Genomic DNA, 27,500 nt, shown 5'->3' on the forward strand with positions numbered 1-27,500 from the left:
CACCAGTCGAGGTAACACCGTTTGCAAAGAAGACAAACCCGCAAAAATGGCGTAAACAGCATTTTAGATAGTTTAGCCCGCCTTAACGAGCCTCACGTTAGCCTCAAGTTAAGTCGCGTGATGCTTCATTTGCATAAAATGCTCTTTCCCCCAGACCAAATCTTGCATCACTCCTCAGCCGAGGTGTGGCCTCACACTTACGTCTCGCAGGGACACTACTGCCTGTCCTCGTCGGACGCATGGGACCCCATCAACAACGAGCCGTCGGGCGTGGCGTCCCCCCCCGCCGGCTCCTACCTGGTGGGGAACGAGGGCTACGACGGGCAGGCGGCCGCTCACTTCCTGTCGCAGCAGCAGCAGCAGCAACAGCAGCAGCAGTTTAACCTCCAGCAGCAGAGCCAACTGCAGCAGCTGCAACAGCTGCAGCAGATGCAGCACTACCAGCAGCAGCAGCTCCTGCAGTATCAGCAGCAACAGGTCAGCGCAAGAACGACAACGAAGAAGATTTCAATCTTGCATCACACAGCTGACGTCAAGCAAGCTCTTTTCCCCGATAAAATGCACAACCCTGGCACCAGGTGGCGCAGTAGCCATCTTCTTGCCGGTGCCTGCCGCAGCTATTGTTAGCTGAGGTTCTTGCGGCATTATTTTCAAGAAAAGAAGCGAGCAGACCGAACCAACGTCCGAGTCTATCCTTGTTTCCTCACAGGAATATTACTAAAACGCAGAGGTTCATGTAAAAGTTAGACTCGGGAATGTATTCCATTTGATGCGTTTATTAATTGTGGTCCTTTGGCATATACACACAATCATAAACTTGGTGAAACACGGATGGTGTGCAACTTTAAAATTAACTCGAGCCGCGGCGCAAGGAAAAAGAAAAACGATTGTTTGGAGCGCATTCAATGTTACGCTGGCGCTGCGTTCACTGACAAATCGCAGTGTGGAATATCTGAAAGACGCTTAACTTAACGCGCAGCAATCATAAACCTCACGGATATGAAAACGAGAAAATATGAAGAATTTACAGAGATAAAAATGATTCTGTTTTGCTATCGTTTTCACATTGTCGCCCCCCAAGAAAGAGAAAACCTTTCACACTCGACTATAAATAAGATTGTTATCAATAAAACTCGTATATTTTTGAACTTTTTGTCTGCCAGTCGCTGGAGCAGCGGCTGCACAGCGCCAACCACTCGTTGCAAGCCACCCCCAACAGCACCATCCACAGCCTGGTCCACCAAGTGCACCCGCCCCTGGTGGACCTGTGGAACACGGGCCAGATGGAGGCCTACCAGGTGGAGGCGGGAAACTTCCTGAGCGCGGCGGCCGCCGTGGAACCCGGCCTCTGCGTTCCCGCCGGGGACGAGCTGGTGGGGAACGAGCACTCGCCGCTGCTGGAGCAGCAGGAGGAAGACGAGGACGTCAAGGTACCTTCTCGCCGCACCTCACGTCCAAAATAGTTTAATAGCTTGAATTTCTTTATGTGAACATGAAAGTGTCACTCAATGTTTGACTGGGACTGTATGCATTCTTCCCTTGTTTATTGCGAGAGTTAAAAAAGAAAATAAATACATTAAAAAATAAAATACAATCAAAATACAAGCCATAGTTAAAGTCCACAAAGGAGAAGTAGTTTTTTTCTGTTTATTACTTGTTTGGTTGTCATTGTTTTGGTTTATTATAAATGACTGTAAGTTTAACCTAAAAGATTTTTTTTAATGTGGTTTTCTATCATTATACTGCGTATGAATAGTAGTTTACATTATATTTTATAATTGTTATGAAGGGTTTTTCATTCATAATATTTTGAATTTTAAATATTGTCCAGTATTTCTTTTTTTAATATGGGCACATCAAATTACTTTATGGTTATTTTGCATATTATTTTCTTTTTCATAACATTTTTAGTATGCATGCTTTTCTTCCTTTGTGTGTTTTCATTATTAAACCCTGTTTTGCACAATTTTTCTTCTTTTATTATGTCTTTTCCCATTTACCATGTTTTTAATATAAATGTTCTATTTAGTTTTTCTTTGTTTTTACATTATCCATTTATTATTTGTTTTATATTATTTATTACATTTCTTTTAAAGCAGTAAAAGTTTATTATTTTTTCAGACATCAATAACATTTCCCTCATTTAAATTCAGTCTCGAAACCAAAGACCAACACATTTATTAGAGTAATAAAAAGAAATGGCCATTCGTCCATTTTCTTGATCTATTTGCTTTATCTGGGCCAGAAGTACAGTTTTTCTATTCAAATACAAACGAGGCGTTTGGCAAGAACAAATGAACTTTTAACGATGAATCTATGACGATGGACCCGTAAGAAATGATTAATTATGACTCACGCCTCGTGTCCTTCTTCTGTCCTGGCGCCACATGGAGAAGATTGACTGACTATGGCGACAGTCCCTGAACCAATCAGGACGCAGAACACAACTCTCGTTCATGCTGTATTAAAAAGAAATATAAAGGGAAACGTGAATAGCGTTATAGCGAGGGAACACTGCATCTCTACCTATCCATCTCTTCTTTTTACCAAGGATGGAGAAATGACACTGTGTATGGAGCCCGAGTCGTCCACATTGACTCCGCCCACGCATCCCGGGGACGCCTCGGGCGGCAGCAGTCCGGGACAACCGCCGGCCTCGCCTTTGGGGGAGCAGAGGCCCTGCGACGCCACGCCGGCTAACCTCGCTCACACGCTACAGGAGGAGGAGGAGGAGGAGGAAGAGGAGGCGAAGGAGGATGCCGGGCAACAGGATGAGGGGCCGGCCGTTTCCATGGCAACCAACTGACTCCCTGGCTGTCAAGTGACTCCTCTGTACAAACTGACCTGAAGTCAGCCGTAGTAATACAATATCTATCTATTATCCTGTTGCTTATCAGGTAACAAGAAAAAAAAGAACTTTTTCATTTTTTGGGGCGGGGGGGCAAGGTGGATTTTTTTTTTTTTGGTTGGCAGAGAAGACCTGATGCAACAAACTTTGTAAGCCTTACATCCCAAAGGTAAACACATGACGAGAGGATGAGGAGCTACACGGACTTTACCATCAGGGATCAGGAAGGAGGGGGGGAGGCAGTACCTGAGGGAGAAAGGGGGGGGGGGCTGTGCATGCGACCCCATCATCCTATAACAAAGACCTAACATATTAAAACATTATAATAAGAATAATTTTATAACAACTTGAGAGGGGGTGACAAAATCCATGTATATTAACAATTCAGCGGAGGAAAAGGGGGGGGGGGCGACTTTGTTTACATATGAGAACACGGTGTTCCCCCTCCTTCCATACTAATGAGTTGCGGCAAGCCCCCCAGACGACAAACACAAAGAAAACTTTCCCGACACACACAATAACACTGCACAGATAAGGATTGTACTGTAAAGATAAGTGTGCTTCCTACTCTGTTTCACTGTATGCATGTTCCTATGGAGTACCTGTACTATACAGCACTGTATAGACTTTGCACTGAACCATAGTCGGGGGGGGGCGGGATGGAGTTGGGCTCGTAGCGGCGCGGGGGGGAAAAAAAAATAAAAGACAGAGCTTTCTCTCTTTTTTTGTTGCACTGATGCAATCCAACCCATCGGAGGTTGCCTTCTGGACTGTTGATGCTCTTCAAAGCTTGCAGCAACCAAAACGCGGCCAACCCTCACCTAATAATGATGATGATGATGATGATGATGATGATGATGGTTTGAATGTACTGGCCTGGACCAGAACGCTTTCCGAGGGATTTGTGTGTTGAGATGGAATTCACCATTACTACTACAGAAGTACCTCGAGATGCGAAATTAATCCTGGTTTTGTTTTTTGTACAGACGTTTTTTTTCGGATCTTGAGTCCAGTTCCTTATGTAAATGATCTAATTGGTGCCAAGCAAAGAAAAACACCAACATCGGAAAGAATTAGCAGATAACAATTCAAAGTAAACGGCAGAAAACAGTATGAAATACATCCGCGTACACAAGCAGTTGAAAACGCCAAACCGTAGGTGTCAAACTCAAGGCCCGGGGGCCAGATCCGGCCCGCCACATCATTTTACGCGGCCCGCGAAATACTGATTTGACTTCATGTTTCTGGCTAAAATACCAAACTTGCAAGTTGCATTTAACTTTAACATTTTTCAAATCTTCGTATCTTGATATTTTTTTGTTTAATGAGTCAAAAAAATTTTCAGATGTTGTTTTGTATATTAAGTTTTTCACACAGACATTTCGTATCTGGAGGTACCACTGTACTCATTTGCTCGGGTCCAGGCGTTTTGTGGATGATGAGTTATTATTTCCTTTCTGATTTTGCATTTTTACACCACCACAAAAATAAAACAAGATGTCATTCAAGTGGAGACTTTCAGCTTCCGTTTGAGCAGTTTCACGACTACCTCACAAAGTGTTGCAGGGTCCTCAAGTAATTTGAGTGCCTCAGTTGGGAAAACAAAAACAAAAAAACGACAGGGCCAAAAAATAAACTCGATTTTCATCAGTCATTCGAAAGAAGTGCAATTTTATATGAGGTTATAAAAGTAACCAGCAATTATTTAAATGTTTGATTAAATAAAAAAATGCACCCAGTGGAAAATATTTAGACAGCGACGATGTATCCCTAAAATTCATAGCTCGTGCATAAACTGGTTAAATTTCACAATTAACTAATTCGATCCCAAAGATGTATTTTTTCATATGAGTCTATTTATTCATTTATTTTCAAGCGTTACGGTGCAGGAGATTCGGAAAATTAAAAAGCTAAACCACAGCGACAAGCGCTCAGGCTATGACAGTAAACGTGTCAAAATTAAATCGATTAATAAGCAAGTAATAAACGATCAAAATAACCGACAACTATTTTAATAATCGAGCAGTCGTTTTGTGTTGTTTAACTTAAAAAAACATCGGATTTTACACTGGAAAACGATGACTGAATCGGTAAGCTCTTGATGCTAATAACGTTAGCAGCTAGCGGCACTGACCTGCTCCACAGCGGCTGGTGAAAGCTGAGAAATAATTTTTCAAATGCAGTTTAATAAACAGTTCCCAGGGTCAGTAGAATCTCTAATATAATTTGCAGCAAATTTAAATAAACGGTTCCCAGATATGACCGATAATTGACCGATTATCGGTCTATGCCTAATTTTGAGCCCCTGAAAATTGAGAGATGCAAAAAATGGCCAGGCTGCAATTCCTTAATGGTTAATCCCATTTATTCACGTAGATTAAAAAAAAAAGAGCTGAAAGTCTGCAATACAGTCCCATCTTGATTGTTTTCCGATGGCGATGTACAAAGGCAAGCCAAACGTCATAAAAATGCTTCTGGACCTAACACACGAATATCCAAATTGTAACCAGCAATAGGAAGGCACAAGGCTGCTTCTGTTATATATAGATGTAAATAATTTATGAAAAACATCTTAGACTCACAAATTTCTCTTGAAGTATAAACATTTTTTTTTCACACCATTTGGTCTTAATTTTACGTTAGGATTCCTAACCCACATTAAGGCCATTCACACTTAAGGTTTGATTCAGAGTGGAGATGATAAACGTGCTTGCTTGGGTCCGCCTTGCGCCTACAGTGGACGCGCGCTACCCAATTAGCCAATCAGGGAATAGAGGAGGCGGAGCTAAAGGTGTCTTCCTTGCTCGCGTGTGATTACTGTGAGGTGCATTTACATTTTTATTATTTGGAATCCTTTCCTGTGAGGAATAGGCGGGGTTGTGGCATTTAGGCGCATGGGAACCTTCCATGTCTTTTTTTTTTCCTGTCGGGGAGCATCTTCTCCTCATGTTGTTGATTGTGAGAGAAACTTTTAAGGTACAGTATATGTACTGTATACATACACATATATATATATATATATATATATAAAAAAAAAAGCAATTTACTGACTTGAATGAATTGATGTATTGATGGCTTCTTTATGCAATGTGGGGACAATGTTTATTTTTCTACTTGAAATCCCTGAAGCTAGAATAGGTGCCATGGTTGTAAAGACGTGCACTCTTAAAACTGCTGGGTCAAAGGTAACCCAAATTGGGTGACATAGCTCAGTGCTTCTCAAACGGGGTAAGTCAGGAGGTATGTAAGATTTTAACAGGGATTCTGCAGTAATCAGCAAATCGAGTTTCATGCGTTTTGTGCCGTGACGGGAATTGTACATTTTTCTTTTCACGTTAAGAGCAAATTAATTGGAACATTAAGCAACTTCTTTTTTAATTGTGCTTTAGTAACTCCTTTGTATGCCTTTAGTTAGTTTTATATGAAAGCGCTTTGTCATGAGTGAAGAAATTTTCCAGCACGCCAGGAAGAAATGATTTAGGTTTATCTTCTCAAATTGCTCAATAAACTACACCTAGAAATACCGCTGAAAAATAGTTCCAAAGTATTTTTGTTTTTTTCGCACCCAAAATTACTTTGTGCTTGTTAGGGGTTACATGGATGAAAAAAAATATTTCATAGGGAGTATGTGACTGAAAAAGGTTGAGAAACACTGAAAAAGCTATAGAGCAAATGCTGGGTTATTTTTACCCAGTGCATTGGGTTCTCTGATATGTACATATACAACAACACACACACACGCACACACACACACATATACATACATATATATATATATATATGTGTTTTTCTATTTGTATTATTGTAAAATTCTAATAATAACAGTACTTTTTTCTTTTTTAAAGTGAATGACGCCATAAAAGCAAGCCTAGGGGTTAGCAAAACAACCCAGTATTTTTTGGTGTGCACATGGACGCCTAGAAAGCAACCCTGAGGGATTAAAAGTTGGATATTTGGCGTTTTGATGAGTGGAAGGAGCGTTCCAAATAGAAGGTCTTTACACAATGGCACATATTCCTTTATTTATTGAGCAAATCGGGGGGATTAGCTTGTACAGAATTTACAGTTTTATGTGACCCTTGGATGTTTCTTTAAGGGTCTGATTATTTGGATGCTGCTTTCCATATGGGCTCACCTCCGAGATGCAACATGCATGGAGGGGGGGCACAACGGCACAGCTTCTTTTTTTCCGCGGGGTGAATTCCTGCTTTTATTTTGTTGATCCAAATCTCAATGAATGAATAAATGAGAAGCCACATTTATTTCTGTGGACGTAAAGGCTCTAAGGACCATGTCTCTATCTCGCTTTTTTTTTTTTTTTTAAATATAAGTCCACTGCCGCTCAAGCCGCTTCGTTTTTTGTTTTTTTTTTGCATTGTGTGTATTTCTATGTTTGTGTGTATGTGTTGCTATGTCAGAAAAATCACTGCGGGGTTGAGAGGAAGAAAAAAAAAAAAAGCTCGGAAAATTTTGGAACCAAAGAAAAATGGAGGCAATTAGCAATATAAAAAATGAGGCTTCTGTGTGAAATACTCGGGTGTAGAAAAAAAAAAGTGTACATAAAAATTGGCACTCACGCATGCTTGATGGCGCTTTCTTCCTTCCTTTTTTCATTGTTTTCCGTAAACGTCTTCATCTGTTTTATTACTGTTTTTATTTGCCATTTTCCTCATTCGGGCACCCCTACAAGACTTACTCCTCCCGCCTCGCCGACTCCTCTGCTCATCTCCGCCTGCGGAGCAAATAAACATACAAAGCAAACATCTCGTGCATATGTGCTTTTGTCACTAACATTAACTTAGGTGGCTTATTTTTTTGGCACGTATGGTCAATTATCGTCAAAGCTTTTGGACAAATTGAATCGACCAATGAGCGACAAGTTGTGGTTTACGTTAACAATAGCTAGAGATAGACCAGTATGTCTTTTTTCAATTGAAAGGAAAAAAAAAACATGGTATCGAACTTTTAAAAAGAGAAATTCCAACTCTCTTGGAATGACATTTGCTCAGAGCTCAGGAAACAACCAATCACAGCTCACCTTCTTTCTGCATTTGATCATGTGACATTCGCGATGTGAGCCATGATTAGTTGTGTCCTGAGCAACTGTTACGTCGACACAGAGTGGCAAAATGGCCGACCCCTGAGATGGATAAAAACAGGGAGATTTTGCCGATTAATTCATTTTCCACAAATGCAATATTAATCAAAGATTTTCAGGTCATATTGCAAAATAAAGACTTGGGGGGTTTAATATCACTTTAAAAAGTTAAAATAAAAAAATAAACTAGTAAATTGCTCAATATAGTTTCCATATATATAAAAATAAATATATAGTTTGTTTTTTAGCCGTAATGTGTAGTGGCAGTTGTTTTTTGATTTTTTTAGTGGATGGGCCTCAATAATTGAGCGAAGTGGAAACGTATCAATGAAAAATTATAATTGCTTTTCCCCATTTATTATTTTTAAAAATTACAGACCATTGTGGGTGATTTTTTTGAGCAATTATAGTAAATCATACATTTAAATGAACCTTAATCAGTAAACAGTAAATCCTCATCCAGGTCAACGCCATTAAGTCTACTTCAAGATATTTGATCGTCGTCACAAAGCGCTGCCAGGCTTTCATCCTGCTTCGTGGTTAGAAAAAAAAAAGGGCAGATGCTGACGCAGCTTTCTACGGTATAGAAGAGTCAGAAGAGTTTGTAAAAGAGACAGGAAGGCACCTGAGATTTGAAGAGTGAAAAAGAAAAAACAAAGAGTAGAAAAAGTTGGCTCACTGAGAGCGCAAAGTTTGTGACCTGACTCGTCCTTCTTAAATGGGCTCATCCGACTCCTCGCTTTCCCGGTCCTCATGCAGGGAGGACAGCGCCAGGATGGGGCCGCCGCCCTGCGGGTCGGGCGAGTCTCCGGGCGAGAGCGAGGCGGGAGAGGAGGTGGATGGGGACGCCGGCTCGCGCGGGGCGACCGAGTCGCCTCCGGCGCCGGGCGAGGAAGGGGCGTCGCGGGCCGGCGCCCCCCGGGAGTCGTCCTTCCTTGCCGGATCCCCGTCCCGCCTGCTCCCCTCGCCCCAAAGGTCCCGGTCCCACGTGGGGGAGGAAGCGGTGGAGGACGGCGGCGGCTGGTGCTTCTTGGCTTTCCTGCTGGCGTCCCGGAAGCTGGCCAACGGAGGCCGGAGCCTCACGCCGCTCCGGGTCGAGCCCTCGATGGCTTTCTGTAACTGGGACCGCACAGGAAGAAAACAATTGGAATAAAAATGTTTATTATCTCATAATGAGAGTGGTATGACTTTCCAAGACTTTTGCATTATGGGAGTCCAGGCTAAGCCAATCATCGAAGTCATTGAAAGGCTTGCGAATATCAGAAAGTTGGCCGCTAGCGTCACCCGCTGGGTTTGGGGCGTCAACCCAACAGTTTCTATTGCGACCCGTTTGTTGCCGTGAGTTGCCGTTGAAAGGATTAATGCAAAAATTGGGGGAATCGCATGATAAAACATTGGGTTTTCAACAATATTTCCAATTTTGAATGGCAGTAAATGAGCCCAACATGGGCTAAATTTGACACCTCTGGGTGGACCTCTCGACCTCCCGTTTGCAAGCATTTAGATGGGACGGCAGCGTGGCATATTGAAAGTCGTCATGTTTTGACCATCTAGGCAATGTTATAGCCTCCTAATGTGTTTTTTTTTTTGTCTCCAATTTTTTGTGTCCAATTTAAATTTCAATTTTGTTGTCGCGAGTCTTTTGCAAAAGGTTTGTGCTTTTCTTTTGTAAAGTTTTATCGGGCTGTGCATTGTTACTAGCGCCGATTTTCCCGCAGACAGCTGAGTTTAGTGGTAGAAATATTATAGTGATATTTTATGTCACTGTTAGTAGCACAACACCGAAATGAAAATTGCCCATATATGGCATATATGATTTTAGACTTTTTTTCTCAGTTTACTGGATTATGATAACACAACAAAAGTGGCCATTTTTAGGTGTTACATCATACATTTGGATCATTTTGGGGTAATTCTTGCACGTCATTCTGGCAGCATTTTAGCCGAGGGATGCCACACTCCTGGCAGTGTGATTACTAAGTGGTCGTGCCGTGTTGATTTTTGACATTTCGTCATCATCCGGGTGAGATTTCATCTCCCTAGAGTCTTCTTTCAATGCTTTCCCTTTGAATTGAAAAGCCTCTGATGTAAAGATAAGAGAATTGGACCCAATACTGCGCAAGGGTTATAATGATATTCTCACTTGAAACATTGAGAATGTCCTAGATTAAAAACGTCGAAAAAAGCCCAGCTCGATGTATACAAAAAAAAAACCCCTCTCTTACCTCTTTGAGTGCAACCACACCCACCAGCTTGCCAATACTGGTGACGTAGGCATGACTCAGCCCCAGCAGAGAGAACAGAGTGTGGGTCTGAGTAACAAGAAGGAGGAGGAGGGATGGGGTGGAGGGTGGGGGGGTGCGCAATCCAGTCAGTGTTAAATGTATCGGAATGTGACGGCATTCTGCTTGCGTGGCCGCTCTTAAACACGTTCCCCTTACGCTTACTAATGATGCATTGCTATAAAGTGCTGCATACAAGTCATATGGAATATGATACATAATGCATAAGTAGCATGTGAGAAATTCTTCGCCCAGAGTTTGCTGCACACCATCTTAACTTTCAGGAAGAAATGAATGCATTTTGATTCGGCTTCACATAAGCGGCGTGCATACCTTGTGCAAAGACGTTCTTTCCACCAGCTGAAAGGGGGAGGGGTCAATGCGAATCTGCTCCATATCCATTGGTTTGTCCATCTCGGCCTCCTCCCAAGCTTTGATCTGCATCGGGCCAATGACAGGAGCGCGTTAAGCACGAGGTCACTTGACTTATTAGCCGATAATGCGAAACAACGGCCGAAGCGTACTTCGTCCGGGGACATGGTGTCAGTCAAAGTGGGAGGAGCCGTTTCCTGGAGGGATGACTGTTAATCAAGCCGCCATCTTAGAAGTCCCTCACGCGGCATGTCCGAAATGGCAGCAGGTGGACGTACCTGTGCGTCTGTCTGTCCGGTCGATGACGACGAGGAGAAGAGTCTCTGAAGAGTCCTCCGGACAGAAGGTGTTTTTCGCTTGTCTGCGGATGGGATCACATGAAGCTTGACAGCAAGACATTGGCCGCAGTAAAAATAACTTTTGTATTCACAATATAATTGCTAGAAAGGCTAGCCTTCTTTTTGTTAATTTTTTTCTTTATCACTACTCTCTCTACTTCTGTGTATTTCCCGGCAGTCTGAATGACCTGTGGCACCATGCTGCCTCTCACAGGTCGGTCTTGGTACTACCACAGGTATCAAAAACATCAAAAGCAAATGAGCTGGAAACTGGCACACTGCAATGAAATCTAACTTAATGCCCTAACATAGGGGGGTGTCCAAATGACACAGTTAAAAATAAAGCTGAAAAAATAAATACCACTTCTAGTAGTATAATTTTTTTGATATACTGTATAGATTTTCTAGCTACGCAATGAAACAAATAAATAATGACGAAATGGTTGTTTGAAAAACGCTCATCTAACTAAAGCCTTAATTGTTGTTTATGTCGCAAGTTCAAAATTTCCTTGGAACACCAAAAGCAATTGAGATTGTTTCAGAACAATGAAATAGTGTTTCAGAGAACATGGCGGGATTGTCAAGGAAGACGCAAATTGGCACAATTACAGAAAAGGAGAGAAAATCGAGTTTGACACCTGTGAGGATTGAGGTCCAATGGAACTTGCCTTACCTGAACTTGTGTGATTGCTGGAGGGCTCCTGAGGTTTGGGGGATGGGACGGGCCCGTTACATTCATCCAGCACCGGTGCACTCTGGGAAAAAATAAAAAAAGGTGATAGCCATCTGCATGACGAAGCACCACAGCAAGCCGTCTTTACGAGCCTCACCTTGTCCATCCCTTCGTTATCGCCTTCCTCGTCCACGAAGGTGAACGACTCCCAGCTGATTTTGGAGACCGGGCCCGGTGAACTCTGACCTTTCTCGAAGACCCGGCGGGCCGGTGAGAGCCACCAGTCGACGGCGGCTTGGAGCTCCATCCTCTCGATGGAGCCCAGGAGAATCATGGATTCTTCGCGGGCGTGAGAGAGAGGGTTAGCGGACAACGAGTACGCCACGCGACGCCGAGCGGCCTCCAACCTTTGGAGTCGACCAGAGGGATGGTTTTCAGCGTGGTCGTCTCCAGCAGATGATATAGTTCCCGATAGGTGGAGTGAGACGATAAGAACTTCACCTTGCGCACCATGATGTCCTCCACAAAGATGTTGTACTTGCTGAAGACGACAAGATGGACACAACTGAAGCCGAGTGTCCTCGCGGGCTCCTGAGATGCGGGTCGCTGACTTTTTTTCTACCTGATGTGCCCGAGGGCCAGCTCAGGCAAGTACGGCAGCTTCTTCACCTGGATGATGGAGTCGTAGAGCGAAGGCTGCAGACCCTGGGCCACCATGTTGGCCAGAATGACCGCCACCATCATGGGCAGGATGTGCGAGATCTGACCCGTCAGCTCGAAGCAGATCACGGCCGTGGAAACTGTGTGGGTGACCGCGCCTGTCATGGCGGCTGCGCCTGGTAAATGAGCGCAGAAGATTGGGCTATCGTGCATCTCTATTATTACTATTAATACTCATTATTACTATTAATAATAATTTCAATAATCCCTCCTTTTTTGCAGTTAATGGCCCCCCGCGAGAAGTGGAAAACCTCAAAGTACCGACGGAATTTTCAAGCATGAGTATGTGGGTACCTGAGGTTTTTTTTAATGTTTATACTTTACTTATTTAAGACAAATATTACTGCTGTACACATATTTATTTAAATTTTAAATTTAAAATATTGTGAAAAAAACAATTGAATGCGCACAACATATGTAGATATCTTTTTAGTTATAATTTATAAAAAAAAATACTTTATTAATATCTGTCATGTGGACGCTAATTTAGTAAAATAATGAAAAAAATTAAAATGAATTTAATTTTAGAATACAGAAGCTATTTTTCTTAATTAATAAACAAATTATTAAACAAATATATATATATATATATATTTCCATGTTACATCCACTCCTATAAGAAAGATATTTTTGCGATCGCTCCGATAAAGAGGTGATCTATCAAAGGCCACATTCCATTTTCCAACAGAAGGTCAAGCACGAAGGACAAAGCGGAAGGCCGAGACTGACCGATGACGGCGTAGCCTCCCGGCAGGATGCGATACACAATCCCGTCAAATAGGATTCCATTTGGGAACAGAGTGGCCATGATCTCCCCTACGAGGCGACCAAAAGCTGCTCCTAGAGGAGCGAGATAAAGGCACGCCGGTGAAGACCAACCAGAAGTGGTTGCTGAAGGTCAGCACACGGTAGCTGCGCTTGCATTACTGAAGAAAAAAAAAAAATCCTCTTACCTAATATGAACACTGGCATGAAGGCGCCCGAGGGGATGGGCATGGTGGTGGAAACCGCTGACATCCAGAACTGCGACACAAAAACAGGATCAGGGAAGAATGGAGAGCGATCCCGGAGGTTTTTCCCTCGCCATCGTCTACACACTCACTCAAGCCACGCTCCAATGGCAGGCGATACAATAAAGCTCCATCGAAAGTTCAAACAGGACGGAGATCATTTATTAAGTATCTTAGCATAAGTACCACACACTGTTCCTATTATCCATTTTCAAGCATCTTCATTTGCTCTCATTATTCAAATTAAGATGGCAGAATCAAAACATTTGCGAAGCTTTATGAAATTAATCATAAAATCCACATTTACATAAGTTGTTAATCTTGTCCAATAAATATTTCATTTATAAGCCATGAAGTCTATACTGCATATTTTCTCTGTATCCCACTGAGGGACGAACACTGGCTCGTTTGTGGGTTCGTTCAAGGTCGATGCAAGGTCGCCAGTTATTGCTCTGGTGGCGACCTTGAACGAACCCTAGAATTGATCAAAAGAGGCGCTATCTTCGCAGGGACGCGCCAGCGTTCGCCTCTCGGTGGGAGAGGGGCTTTAACGCATGCATGGTTTAAATCAGCGGTTCTCAAATGGGGGAAGGAGTACATACGGGGGACGTAAAATCACTTCAGGGGGTACGTGAGATTTTAATCCTTTTGCGGTGTTTAGTTTAATCTTTTGATCTTTAGATCAAAGGAGAAGCATTGAAAGAAAACACCAGAGAGCTGAAATTTCACCTAGATGGTGACATATTGCAAAAATGATGTGAAAGAAAAGGACATAAAAATGATTAAAATATTGCACAAGGGTTAACAAGGCTTCTTACTCCAAATATCGGCAAATCTAATTTAATGCTTTATAATACCATGACAATGGAGTTTTCTTTTCAAATTAAGAGCAAAAAAATTGGAATTTGAAGCTGAACTGATCATTACATCGTGCTATAGATTAAAGTCTTTTTTTTCATCCAAAAACGCTGGCTGAGGATACTTGGGGGAAAATGTCATATTTCTAACAAACAAAACGATAAAAAAAATAAATATAAAACAATATTTTACATGATTGAAAAAAGGTTGAGAACCACCGGTTTAAATTGTTATTTTGGGGGTATTTTGTTGTGCAAGTGTGCATTCCCGCTCACCTTCATGAACAGGAAGAGGAGGAGGATGATGAAGACGCTGACCTGAGGGTGAAGCCAGACGGCGGAGCGGCCCAGGCCGGGCGGGGGCGCCGATGTTGAAATTTTGGTCCAGGTGAAGTTGTCGAACAGGGAGTTGATGCACTCTCTGGGCATGAGCTAGCACGGGCGGGAAGGGCGCAAGATGACGCCAGCTTGTAAAACTCCAAAACCCATCTCAGAGAAAGGTTGAATTCAATAAAAATGCAGAGGAGCGCTGCATTTTATCACTGAAATCTCCTGTCGCCAGCGGGCAAATTTGGCAAAGGAGATGACAGTAGAAAAATGATGTAATAGTCCGGCGTGCTCAAACTATGCGCTGAATTAGTCCAACCATCCATTTTCTACAGCTTTCTCCTCATTAGAACCTCGACTGATCTGTGATACCTGAATGTCCACATTCAATGAGATAGTGACTATCGCTCCGGAATTTCCTGATTAAAGGTTCAAATTCCCTCCAAAAAAGATATTACCAAGTAAATTAAGCCCAGCAAAACTTTGCTTTTTACTTGTAGTGCATATGACAGATGACGTGAGCTCAAAAGTTTGCTTAATGTACCAATCACTGTAAATGTCCTTTAAAAAAATGACTCCAGCGGAACAGTTGTTGCATGCATGCTAGGCATTGCGGTGTGGGGTTAGTGTGTTTTGTCATGGGTTTTAGTGAGATGTTTCTTCCTCACCTCGCCAGCCATAAACTGTCCAAATCCAGGGGGGAACGTGAAGGTGGCGATGATGAGCGTGATTGCACCTGGATAGATCAACCGACTGGACACAAACACATACAAAGATGGCAGTTTATATGCGGAAAACATTAACGCTGGCTTAAAGTGAAAAACACAGACCGACTGTTCAGCCCGCCTCTCTAATGGCGGCAATGAGTTTCCAGATTGCGTGCCCCCCAGGGGAGCAGACATTGAGTGAATACCTTGCCAAAAGGTTATTAAAGCGCTCCTGTTTTCTGCCACCGCGAGACTGATGAGCTCGGAGAGAAGAGGCGTGCAAAAATAATGTGCTTTATGTCAGCACATGTTCAAGAGACGCTTTGGGCTAGTGGCTACCGTCAGATAATGTACTTTTTTTTTTTTTAATTCCCTAAATTGGCAGTCACGAGTGGGGACTCACTGCTTGGTCAGGAAACGTGTGAGCGCCGTGGGTCTTCTCATGAACAGGACCACCTGTCTGTTCAAGTAGACGAAGAAGGCCCCCAGGAAGCCGCACGAGATGCTGAAACGCCAGATAGGGATCCATCAGATATGGTTTCATTTCATTATGTGCACGCACGCGCGCGCACGCTACCCGATTATTGCAAACGCCGGCAGCTCCTGCAGGTCAAAGGGGAAATCCATGCGGAAGTTGGTTTTGAAGAGAGCGGTGATTGTGACTGTTGGGAGAGGAAAAAAAACAAAAACAAAAAACAAATCAGCTTCAGTTGAAATGTATTTTTTGCTACAGGAGAAAATAATTGCATCGCAGACTAGACCCTCAAGGTGAAATTTTCATGTTATCCAGGAATTGCTATAATGTGATATATCAACCCAAATTAGAGTCTCCAGATCCTAGATTTAAACTGGATATTATACCTATGCATTTTGGACTTTTCGCTGATCTGCTGAGAAAAAAAGAAGTAGAAAAAATATCCTCCAAAAATGACTTGTGGGTGAATACAGTACAAGAGAAAATAGGTGTAATTTTAAGTAGTTCTTTGTATAATCCTGCTAACAAACATACATGATTTTGTGAAACTGAACTGTATGAGCACTCGACTTTTGAGTGGTCACCGATACCAAGCACCGATACCTCTAAGTACAAAATGTATCTACCCATTCTAAAATAGTATTTTCCTTAATTATGAAATTGATGACAATTCCTCTTATTTGTATTTAGGAGCTCATGATCACCAAACACTGCGCCAAGAGATAATGCAATCGTGAGTACTGATACCCCAATACAGGTATGTGGAATCGGTACTCGCTCGTTTCTAATTTTAATAATAAAACAACTGATCTGTATTTAAATTTAAATGTATTAACTAGAGTTAATTGAGTTTTTGATCAAATTAAAAAATAAGTGCATCTTTAAATTTTAGTAATATTTTTCATTTCAGTATTTACAATACCTCAACTGCGATAAATGTTGTAAAATTAAATATATCCATTTTAATTGCCCTTTTTTTTTTTCATTTAATGAGAACTCATTCTGATTTTTGGGGAAAAATAAACGAGAAATTGTAATATTTTAATGAAATTATTCGACGTAAATAAAAGATAAATTTAAAATATACTAATTCCTCTTTGTGAAGCCTTACTTAAAACTAGAATTACATCCCAAAGTATCTGAACAATAAGGAATTGCTTTTTATGACTTTTATGACAACTAATTTGAAACAAAACAATATATTTTGTGTGCGAGTGTGTGTTTCCTGTCCCGCCTCCCTATCTTGCGCTCACCTGCGCCTCGTTCTATCCGGTGACCTCATGTACTTAACCTCGTGTCTCGTGCTGTCCCAGCGCCAATTTGTTCTAACGATCCGGCGGTTCTTGTTCATGCCGCTTGGCCAAAGTAACCTCAGCTGTGCGCTGTTTGTGTCTTGCCTTTGCGTCCTATCACACATCCTGTTCTTGTTGAGCTTCATTTTGCAAGTTTTCACTCAAATCTAGCGCACCATCCAAAGTATACCACAACATGCGTAATTGCTACAGTGCTGGATGTCGACACTTTAGCAACTCATAAAGTTTGTGGTGTAGGTTCCGTTAACTATTATAACCTTGATTTGTACTTAAGATTAATTCGTGGTTTTAAAAATCAAAGATTCGAAAATGAGCTAGCAAAAATGGCAGAATGCTAAATGGGTGCTTTACAAGACATGTTTACAGTAGATGCTAACTATTGTTAGCGTTGTAGCATTTAAAAGGATATTCACTGGTCTTTGGTATTGACCAATGATCAACCAGGTTTCAGCTTGTGAATGTCATATGGGCAACAGGTGATCCATGAGGTGATGTCTTTCTCAGTCAACAGCGAGTAGAAAAAAAATCTTCCTAAAGATAATAATATGCGAAAAAAAAAGGAACTAAACTAACTACAGATAACGTTTTTTTTTCCTGCAAAAATTGTCTTCTCTTTAAGGAAGTGTTAACTTGAGGTTGAAACCAATTTATCCAATCCAATCCAACTTTATTTGTTGCGCACTTTAAAACAACCACAGCTAATCTATAGCACGATGTAATGATCAGTTGCTTCAAATTCCAATTTTTTTGCTCTTAATTTGAAAAGAAAACGCCACTGTCACGGTATTATGTACACGGTGCTGTACAGAGAAATAAAAACATCGTAAAAACAGACACAACAGCTCAAGGACATAAAACGCTAAATCTGATAAGACAAATAAGTAAAGGTCAAAAATAGAATAAAATGAAGGATAAAAAGAATAGCGAATAAAAATGTGAGAGATAAAAGAATAAAGGAATAAAATAAAATTAAAAAATGTCTATTTTCCACATATGTTTTTAAACAAATCAAACCTTTAAAAAAATGTTTATTTTGTTAATTTCGTCTATTAAAATCGTAATCGACCAGAATAAGAAAATGATTATTTCATTCTTTGGTCATATCACCCAGCACTACAACTATGTTAAGACTGTATATTGGTCTAATCCCTCATAACGTATCCCCAAATTTGGACAGTAGTGCAAACACACAGCTTATTTGTTTTTACATGGGGAGGGGACGAAGGACTTTGCTGTCAAAACCGGCTACTTTCTATAACATGCCAGCACTGCAGTATACCCAGTGTGTGTGTGCGCGTGTGTGTGAACTGCATCTCACCAGCATCCTTGTTCCATACAGAGAGCACCCTGAATATGAAGGCGCTGAATGTGGCGGCGAAATATCCCCGCCAGTAATTCCTCACTGCAAAGTAGGTAGACGTGACCTCAATACTGAACAACACCCCTGGTGGTGGCGAAGGAGAAAGAGGGATGAAGGGAGGGATGGAGGACAGAGGAGGAAGGAGAGGAGGATTAGAGGGAAAACATGGGGGGGGGGAGTGGTCAGCGAGGGAGGCGACGTGGAGAGGGAGAGAGAATTGAGTTAAAATATGCTGAGAGAGACGGAAAACACTTGGAGTTGAGGGTATAATCATACACAAGAGGAAGGCCTCTGAACACGAGTGTGCTCTTAAATATAGACGCGCGAGTGCCTCGGCTGACTTAATGTGGTGTCTTGACATACGAGTGACCTGGCGTGAGCTTCTCGAGATATGAGCTTTCATTCGTTTTTTTTTTTTTTTTTTTGCCTTTGATTAGTGGTATTTCTTCTTTAAAAAACAAAAAAAGAAAAAAAATGCTTCAGGCCGTTTACTACCACTCGCGGTTTACTGTAAAGCAAAATTCAATCAAAGCTATAACTGCTTTAAGAAAGTCCGCCTAGCTTAATGCCAACACACATTGCAAAAAGCTATTAACATGCTAATGTTACTACTGTTAGCAAACGATTAATATTACAGCATCACACTTATCTTTTTTTGTTATGTCTGCGTGATTTAATGTCGCAGTGGCCAATGAACGAACAAAATCAATTGCAGCAAAAGAAAGTCCGCTTAGCTTAATGCTAACACACAATGCGAACATCTATTAATATGCTAAAGTTAGCATTAATAGTGACGATTTTTGAAAGAGTTGATATTTGAACCTAGTATAACACATGTAGACAAATACAAATACATGTAGACAAATACTCACAGAGTTATGTCCTACAAAAAACGATTAATATTACAGAAGGTCACTAAATCTGAGTCTCCACAATAGTAGCAGTAAAAGAAATACGTAGTAGCTGGTTTGTCAGCATGACTGCATTACACTGCCCCTAGTGGCTAATTAACGAAATTAATTGGAGCATTAAAGTCATGAATCAGGAACCTTTTTTTTCCAATTTTTTTATATTTTTAAAAAAATCGATAAAACAAAACTTTTTTGGGCGGTGACAAAATGGCTTTTACCATTTCAATGGGGAAAGATGATGAAGATCACAAGTATTTATTTTTATTTGCACTATATGACGATATGAATAGCCCATGTGTTTATCAACAGGATGACAAAATTTTTAATAATTTATAGAGAATAAGGGATAGGACTGGTTTTGTGCTTATCCCTTTGAACATTTAAATTGTACTGAACTATGACATGTATAGATTTTCTTCTATCTATAAAAAATGTGTGTATATGTTTAATAAATCAATCAATAAAAGATTGGGATGCAAAATGTTTTAGTTTACAACTAGTCATGGAAAAAAATTAAACTTGCATCATAGGTCACCACTTTTGCTGCGTAAAATGTCAACTCCTTGTCCTGAGATGCCTGAAAACGGGTGAATTCATTTGTTTAGTTCTTATTCCCTGAATACAAACAATAACCGGAATAAACTTTTTCGCATAAAAGGGGCAACGTCTTTCCTCAAAGTGACCCTCATGCCGTATTTTTCCCACCACTGTTTGTTTTGAAGTTGGCCTGAAGCAGATATCATCAATCAAAGTTTCACAAATACGATTTCTACCACCCAATCTCACTGACTGCTAATCTGTTTTAAGACCTACGATAATTTGCCCGTCTGCGTAAAATGCAGGGACGACAGTGTAGGTTATAGAAAAGCATAAAAAAAATTCAAGAGCCATTTTCATTAGTCAGCACTTAATCATTCATGTGCCAGTGAAGCAGCAAAGTGTCATTAAGATGATAAGCATTTGATCCAAGCATAAAACAAATTTGATGGTGGAAAAAAAAAAAAAAGAGCAGCAAAAAGAGTTTTGGAAGTGATGTTGTGCGTGGCGTAATTGGGGGGTGCAAAGTTATACACTACCTCCAAGTGGAGTGCCGAAACAGCATCCCACCCCGACGGCACAGCCGACAGTCAAAATATCGGTGTAACCGTAAGGATTCTACTGACACAGACAACAGAAGGATGGGGGGGCGAAAAGGGGTTTCGGGGGTGATCGATGGGATGGAAAGGCAAAGAACAGGTGAGGGTGGAGAGGAGAGGGGGGTGGGGCAAATGGGGAAGCAAAATTGGAGAAAGTGAATAAATAATGTTCATTGGATTTTTACAGTAGGTAGTAATGAAAGGGTGCAGAAATCACAACACGGCGGGGGAGGAGTAAGCTTGGGTGCACATGCATTTCGGAAAAACCTGCTGTGGACCGCTACTCACACTCACGATTGGCATCATTCAGATTCATGAACTCGTTCGTTGCCAGCCCCGTTATTCTTTTTTTTTTTTTACATAGCTGTTGATAGCTAGTTAAAATGGACATGTATAACTGTCAATGGGAGTGAATGATTTAACTCTTTCAATGCCAAGCGTTTGGAAAAAGAAACCTCCAGAGGGCCAGTATATTTAGTATTTTCACACATCTTCCAAGGCCGACAGAATATTGTGTGCTATGTCTATGTAAATATGGGTGCTGCCATGTGAAAGATTGACTTCTATTCTTCAGTTAGAATTCATGTAGGTAATAGCTGTGTTGTAAGTGTGGGAACACTGCCATCCAATGGTCACAGTTATCACTACAGTGCTCAATTGGCTTATATTATATAAGCATCAGACAAGGGTGTCAGCAACCCTCCATAAAAAAAAATGTTTTCGACCAGAATTTTATGATTTATTATTGTTATTACTACTTTAAAAGATGAGAATTCTCGCCCATGACACTGAAAGAGTTAAGTAGGATGTCTGTGGTCCGTTTTAAACCTCCAATTGGGACTTGCCTCCCACTGGAGCAGCAAAACAAGTGGCCACTCCCACGGCACACGCGCACACCAGCAGGTCCTGGTTATGGATGCCATTCTGGGGTTCAAAGGTCAGTAGGGAGTCAAGGGAAGGGGGTAGAGCAAATGAGAGGTGGGAATAAAGAGAGAGCACAAGGGTGAGGACAACGGGGGATTACTACGCATGCCATACATTAGCGGCACGCTAACAACACGAAAACAAAGGGAAGCGTTTCGTTTAGCATTTGGGGAACGTCATGTTGCCTGAGGCTCCATCTTACCTCATAGACACCAGAGAAGAAAGACATGAAGCGACTCAGCACTGCGGCACAGATACTGGCGATGTGGACGAATGGACCCTGAGGAAGGAGGCGGACGATGCGGGTGATAGACACATACAAAACACGGACCGTGGCGTGTAAAACAGGGAGCGGAAAATGGGTCGCGTGGTATCGAAACACATCAATCAGGGCCTAATTGCCGGGTGAGATGGCCTTGGCCGACGCCGCGGCGGGGGGTGGGGAGAACTAATGCACTCCTCGGAGGACTTGAATAATCAGCCGGGGGAGGCAGGGCAAGACAACAAGACAGCTGATGATTTATTATCCTCTGAACTTGCGGGAAGAACAGATAGAGAGGCGAGGGGAGAAAGTGATGATGGCGCCGATGCTGGATGCTAAATGAGGATGAAAAGCTTGTTTACCCGCACTTGGTTAAATTACGCACGCTTGGGACTGAATTCAACTCTAGGTGGAAAAGCAAAGACTCGGAAAGCTCAAAGTAAGAAAACGTATTTAATACCCAGGAAAATAAAAACTTTTAACAGCTTTTCACTTTTACAAACTTCTGTAGTGCTTGTACTGAGAACAAAAGATTAAAAAAACATCACTAGACACACTATCAAAACTTGTTCCCATAATTTTTCTAACATTATGCTAACAAAAGCTAATGCTAATTGCTAAGGCAGAAAACGCTAGTTTAGTTGAGACAAATAGTTTGCCACTTTTACAAACTTTTATAGAGCAAAAAAAATGTTTTGAGCTTAAACATACCTACTTTATGTTAGACGTTAAAAACAGTTTGCCACTTTTATAAACACTAAATACTACCAAAAACGTTTTCTAACATTGTGAACTGGCTAACAATAAAGGCTAATACTGATTGCTAACGTAAATATGCTAATTTAGCTTAGACATCTTTAATTCAGCATAAAATGATGATACGCACCCTTGAACAATGAATGTGCCAAAACTTGTGATCACGCGTGAACAAGGATGAACTCGGACGTTGGTTCAGTCTGCTCACTTCTTTTATTGAAAATAATGCCATAACAACCTCAGCTAACACGAGCTGCTGCTAGCCACAACAGGCACTGTCTGCTAACAGCCAACCGACTTACGGTAATTATCGTAAGTAAGAATACGGCCGAAAGAAAACTGCCCATCCGTGCGTAAAAATTCGACACGATTTTGCTATTCTCCGATTTTAAAGCACAAATGAATCTAATCAATTTGATTTATTGCCCGGACCTGTTTGAAACCGGAATTAAAGAACAGATACCTGAAAATTTGAACTCCAATACCTCTTTGCCCACGGGCATCCCGCTGCCCAAGCCCGCCGTCAATCCGATGACTTTAGCCACGAAGGCCTTGAGGGTCAGATACTCTTTCAGAACCACACCTCTCAGGATAGTTTTAAGCTCCGGGATACCGGAGCCTGGTGCGGAGAGGGGAGATTAACATCTGTAACTCGGTGAGAGGGGTTGAGCGCTGATGTAAGGGGGCGGAGCTTACCGATAGCCTGCGGGGAAACCAGGTGACAGAAAAGCGAAGCGAACATGACGAGGATCATGGGGTAGCTAATCCAGGCCAGATACTGGAGTGCCACGTTGCCCTTCAGCTCCCCGTGCATCCACTTGTAGGCTACGGGACGGAGAGCTCTGTCATTCCAACGTAAACCGGGGGAGACGGGCGCCGTAAATCTGACGCTGATGCACAGTGACCCCTCCCGCTAACCCCCCGCTACCTTGCAGGCTCTTGGCGCTGGCGTAGTCCATGCTCCAGCTGACCAGCGCCATGGTCAGACCAAGGAGGACCAGGAAGATCCAGTCCTCCCCCATCTTGGTCACGATGTAGCGCCGCGCCCGAGCCAAGCAATCTGGAGCGGAAATTAATGATTCCATTTATCAGCCCGGCTCGTTTGTGACACTCAGTTGTTGCAACAATCGCTGCGAGTAATGATGAGGATGATGAGGGGATGAAAGACTTCATTAGTACAAATTATACTAGATAGTATGGAGGAGCCGACGTTAGCACATTTTCACGATCGTATACTGTCAGAACATTTAGAAGTGTAAACTATGGACATGGCAATTGCGAAATCCATTGGTTGACTTTTGTGCGTGAAAACAAAACAAAAATGTACAGAAAAAGTGTTTAATTAAAAAAATAGCAGCAGTTCCGGGGTGCTCTGCTTCTTTTGCAGGCATCAGGAAGTAGGCTGTAAACAGTGCATGGTTTCTTTTCAAATTAAGAGCAAAGTAATTGGAACATGAAGTTATTTTGACTCCTTTGTCAAACATTGTATACTTTTGGTTAAGATATGGTGTGAATTGTTATTCGTGATGCAACTGCACCCTTTTTTTTTTAAATCAAAAAATGCTCTGCGCTAGCTAGGGGGTACTTCATGTGAAAAAAATATTAGCACTAGCTTTATTTGGGGCATCTATGCTGTTTGGTGTGGTATCATCATGTTAGCACACATTTGTAAGGCAAAATTAGATATTGATTTTCAATACTCAACGTATACAAGTAATTTAATAGCATTTTTGTTAGCATTACCTTCACTGGTTGCCGAGGAAAAATAACCTTATCATTGGACGTGCGGTGTCCATTTTGACACATGCTTCCTTTGCCTATTGACTGTCTGTTTATCCCATTATTGACAAACAACACGACATTCATCAATTTGCAGCCACTTGGGATATGAAAAACACTTTCTGCACAAAATGTCTGCTTGTGGGAGAGGCGGGTAGAAAAAGAATTATCGTTAATTGACAGCCAAGCTATGTGGTTCGGCCTTTTCGTGGCTGGGGCAATAATTTGGTTTATGGCGTGTGCAGCGTTTTCATGAGATGGATGTAATTGAGAAAAATGCAGCTGTACTAAATGGAATCATGTTTTTGCAAGATGAGATCAATCATGTTCAAGACGAAAATTGATCTGGAGCTAATTTTAAAAGCCCTATCAGCCAAGGAGTTGGCACAGCCCTGATCTAAATTATTACAATGAGCTACAAGATGGCCACATTATGAAAGGTGTATAACAGAGATGATGTTTTCTCAACTGGCCTTGACATTTGGAGTAGGGGCGTGGCTTCTTGGTGGATGAGCAGTGGCTCAAGTGCGACTCCAAGACGGGATGCCGGCGTCCGGCCCCTTTGCCCGCCGCCGCGTTGTTCTCGCCTGCCTGCCGCTGCCATTGTCTCTCTGTCAGCAAACGGGCCGCCTCCCGACGGGCGAAATTTCCCAGCTGCTCCCTGTACTCGCCGTACAGCTGTGGCCGAAAACATGACAAAGAACAGCAAATGAATATGTAAACGGAGCTTTGGGGAAAATCAATAGAATTCTTAAAGTCCCTGTGAAGTGAAGATTTGGGACAGGAGAGGATCGAGTAGTCGCGATGGCGGCCGATACCAACGGCCCAGAAAGTACCTTTCGAATGAACTGTAACTATTTCTATATTCTCATTTGTGAATTTCAAAGCAATTTCTGTAAATATAGTCAAAGTATGATAAGTTAAATTTACAGCACTTTGACATGGCTGACAGCATTGTCCATGGTCATGTTCTTTTATGACCATTGAGAAGAAGAATAAATATCAACACGTGTGAGAAAATTACAAACATGGGGGAGCTGTTTTTACTGCTTTAAAACATAATAATAGTGTAGATATAAAGTGGACAAAAATATGTGAAAGGGAAAAACATACACACATAATAAAAAAAAACAGAGAAAAAACAAATGAAAAAAAATTGTAAAAAAAAAGGGAAAAATATACAGCAAAAAAATATAAATATAAAAATATAAAAACGTTTATTCAATTAAAAAAAAAATTATATATATATATATATATATATATATATATATATATATATATATATATATATATATATATATATATATACGTGGTCGTTTGGGGGTCTACCCGGCGCCCACGGCCACCATATTGAGGACCCTCGGTGTAAGAGATACACACCAACCTGAATACCCCGCAGACAGAAATAGACAAAACGGGCATAGAGATCGGAAAAACCCCTCCCTGGGCTCGGGAGATCCTGGAAGCGAGGACATGCCACATTTTCTCCTTCCGACTATGCGCACTTTACACCTTCCACCCCCGCTCGCACGCACGCGCACAACATGACACCTTGCGCTCGGGCCCGATCGCTTTGCGCTCGTTAAGAGCCCAGAAATCCAGCGCATCCGGACCCGGGCGCAGCGCGTGCAACCCAAACCGACAAATTGCACGCGAGACGCTAAATCATGCGGCCTCCGCAGTTGGCTCCCGCGTTCGCATGGGAAAGGAGAGCTGGCCAGGAGGCCCCAAAGAGGAATAAAGCTCCTCTAACTGCCTATAAATCTGCACTCAAGTTGCGCTATAATGCCTAATCCTTTGGATGGAAAAGACACCAAAACCGCATGGCGCAGCGTTTTATGAAGATAGAGGAACCCGGGTCACATGACTTGACTCAAGTCGCGGGGTCCGATTTAGACCTTCTGGGGTGTTCTGCTCCTTTTGCAGGTATCAGAAAGTAGGCTGTGAACAGTGCGGGGGGGTTTCTTTTCAGAATAAGAGCAAAGTAATTGGAATATGAAGTCATATATTGCTTAATTGTCCTAAAGTGACGAAATAAGTTGTTAATATCAGGCGCAAAAATTGCATGTCTAACAGTTCGTGTTCTGCATTGGTTCTTAGATGGAGGTGCGTGAAGGTGGGGGAGGGATGTGAAATTTTAAAAGGGTTCCTGTACTTCAAATGGAATTGAAAGAGAAAGTCAAGCTAGAAGTTTTGTAATGAGTTGCTTCATGTTCCAATCAATTAGTTCTTGGTTTGAAAAGAAAGCTGTGCTGTTACTGACTTGAAAAAAAAATCACAGGGGATGCATCATTGAAGCTAGACGCATCATTGAAGCTAGATGCATTGATAACTATAATAATAATAATAATAATAATAATAGTACAGTGTTCCCTTGCTACATCACAGGTCAGTTATAGCGGCTTCACTGGATTGCAAATTTTCCTATATAACTTATTTTCCTTGTATTTTTTAAGTCAAAAAATAGCTATTTTATAAAAAAAATCAACTTTTTAATATTCATATTTCAGAATATTTATATCTACTTTATTCATATGTTTATTTATTTATCTACATAACAATTTTCTTGATTTTTTTTCTCTTCTCTTTCTAAGTCAAGCCAGACAAAAAAATATTGATACGATGTACTTAGTTTACTAAGTTGTACTAATTTTAACATTCTGAGCGTCTTTAATATCTCAACATGCTCCTTGGCATAATCATCCAAAGTGAGCCGGCAAAACGAATTGAATAAAGTCATCTCATCAAAGGCACTATTATTTAACATCCGTCAGCATTAAAAAAATGCACGGGCGGCCCAATAAAAACGAATAAAGATTTCGAGAAGATCCACGAGAAGAATAAAGGTGAGAACAACGCCCGTCGGAGGAAAACAAGCAAGAGGGAAAATAAATCAAAAGGCTTTTGTGGTGCGGCTCTTTACCTCGTCACTCGAATGGGGCATGACTTGCCAGCGTGCGTGTTGTGCGCCTCGTTGTGTCACCTGTCCCACGCCACAGACCAGCTAAGCGGCGTATTAACGCCGCCCCTCCAATCCATCAACATGGGCCATCAAAGGGGGCCGCGGATAACCAGGGAAGACCTGCGCACTGTCCACGAAAGCGGCAGAGACATGCTGGCCTGACCTTTGACCTCTGAGTGTGGGCGCCAGAGCCTTGCTGATTCAAAGCTTCCTGGAACAATACACGCCTGCGTTGTACATATGTAGTAATATGAAAAAGAAGAATGAAATATATTAAAGCAGATTTTTTTTTTAATTAAAATTTTTAATTGGTGAGGTAGAGGGTATTTTTTTTTTTAAATATTGTTATTCATGAATGTAGTGGTTCTCAAACAAGTGTACAAACTTTTC

At 41.7% G+C, this 27,500-nt stretch overlaps 2 protein-coding genes across 19 annotated transcripts in view; one reads left to right on the forward strand and one right to left on the reverse strand.

The window, feature by feature from the left end:
- Positions 1 to 5,867, forward strand: part of fam131bb (family with sequence similarity 131 member Bb) — a 42,468-nt gene extending 36,601 nt beyond the window's left edge. For all 15 annotated transcript variants that reach the window (XM_088409672.1, XM_088409669.1, XM_088409671.1 and 12 more), the window contains 4 exons: positions 1 to 11; positions 155 to 477; positions 1,164 to 1,430; positions 2,552 to 5,867. The exon at positions 1 to 11 is cut by the window's left edge and continues 130 nt beyond it. In XM_088409672.1, the coding sequence (XP_088265798.1) occupies positions 1 to 11; positions 155 to 477; positions 1,164 to 1,430; positions 2,552 to 2,806 (856 nt within the window). In that variant the 3' untranslated portion in view covers positions 2,807 to 5,867. The remainder of the gene's footprint in view (positions 12 to 154; positions 478 to 1,163; positions 1,431 to 2,551) is intronic.
- Positions 5,868 to 8,287: 2,420 nt separating this feature from the next.
- clcn1b (chloride channel, voltage-sensitive 1b) overlaps positions 8,288 to 27,500 on the reverse strand; it is a 32,116-nt gene continuing 12,903 nt past the window's right edge. The window contains exons 2-23 of one of the 4 annotated variants that reach the window (XM_088410387.1): positions 24,622 to 24,826; positions 23,298 to 23,429; positions 23,066 to 23,194; positions 22,855 to 22,988; positions 21,554 to 21,631; positions 20,368 to 20,446; positions 18,339 to 18,464; positions 15,810 to 15,894; positions 15,636 to 15,737; positions 15,194 to 15,278; positions 14,475 to 14,630; positions 13,285 to 13,354; positions 13,061 to 13,171; positions 12,234 to 12,447; positions 12,019 to 12,152; positions 11,769 to 11,950; positions 11,612 to 11,693; positions 10,879 to 10,961; positions 10,753 to 10,797; positions 10,562 to 10,666; positions 10,172 to 10,258; positions 8,288 to 9,065 (exon numbers count right to left, since the gene is read on the reverse strand). In XM_088410387.1, the coding sequence (XP_088266513.1) occupies positions 8,661 to 9,065; positions 10,172 to 10,258; positions 10,562 to 10,666; positions 10,753 to 10,797; positions 10,879 to 10,961; positions 11,612 to 11,693; positions 11,769 to 11,950; positions 12,019 to 12,152; positions 12,234 to 12,447; positions 13,061 to 13,171; positions 13,285 to 13,354; positions 14,475 to 14,630; positions 15,194 to 15,278; positions 15,636 to 15,737; positions 15,810 to 15,894; positions 18,339 to 18,464; positions 20,368 to 20,446; positions 21,554 to 21,631; positions 22,855 to 22,988; positions 23,066 to 23,194; positions 23,298 to 23,429; positions 24,622 to 24,826 (2,829 nt within the window). In that variant the 3' untranslated portion in view covers positions 8,288 to 8,660. Of the gene's footprint in view, positions 9,066 to 10,171; positions 10,259 to 10,561; positions 10,667 to 10,752; positions 10,810 to 10,878; positions 10,962 to 11,611; positions 11,694 to 11,768; positions 11,951 to 12,018; positions 12,153 to 12,233; positions 12,448 to 13,060; positions 13,172 to 13,284; positions 13,355 to 14,474; positions 14,631 to 15,193; positions 15,279 to 15,635; positions 15,738 to 15,809; positions 15,895 to 18,338; positions 18,465 to 20,367; positions 20,447 to 21,272; positions 21,352 to 21,553; positions 21,632 to 22,854; positions 22,989 to 23,065; positions 23,212 to 23,297; positions 23,430 to 24,621; positions 24,827 to 27,500 lie in introns of all 4 variants that reach the window. The other 3 variants (XM_088410386.1, XM_088410389.1, XM_088410388.1) reach the window with 3 other exon arrangements.

Source organism: Hippichthys cyanospilos, chromosome 3, assembly GCF_059441005.1.
Source record: "Hippichthys cyanospilos isolate Australia breed blue-spotted pipefish chromosome 3, RoL_Hcya_1.0, whole genome shotgun sequence".
Classification (NCBI taxonomy): Eukaryota; Metazoa; Chordata; class Actinopteri; order Syngnathiformes; family Syngnathidae; genus Hippichthys; species Hippichthys cyanospilos.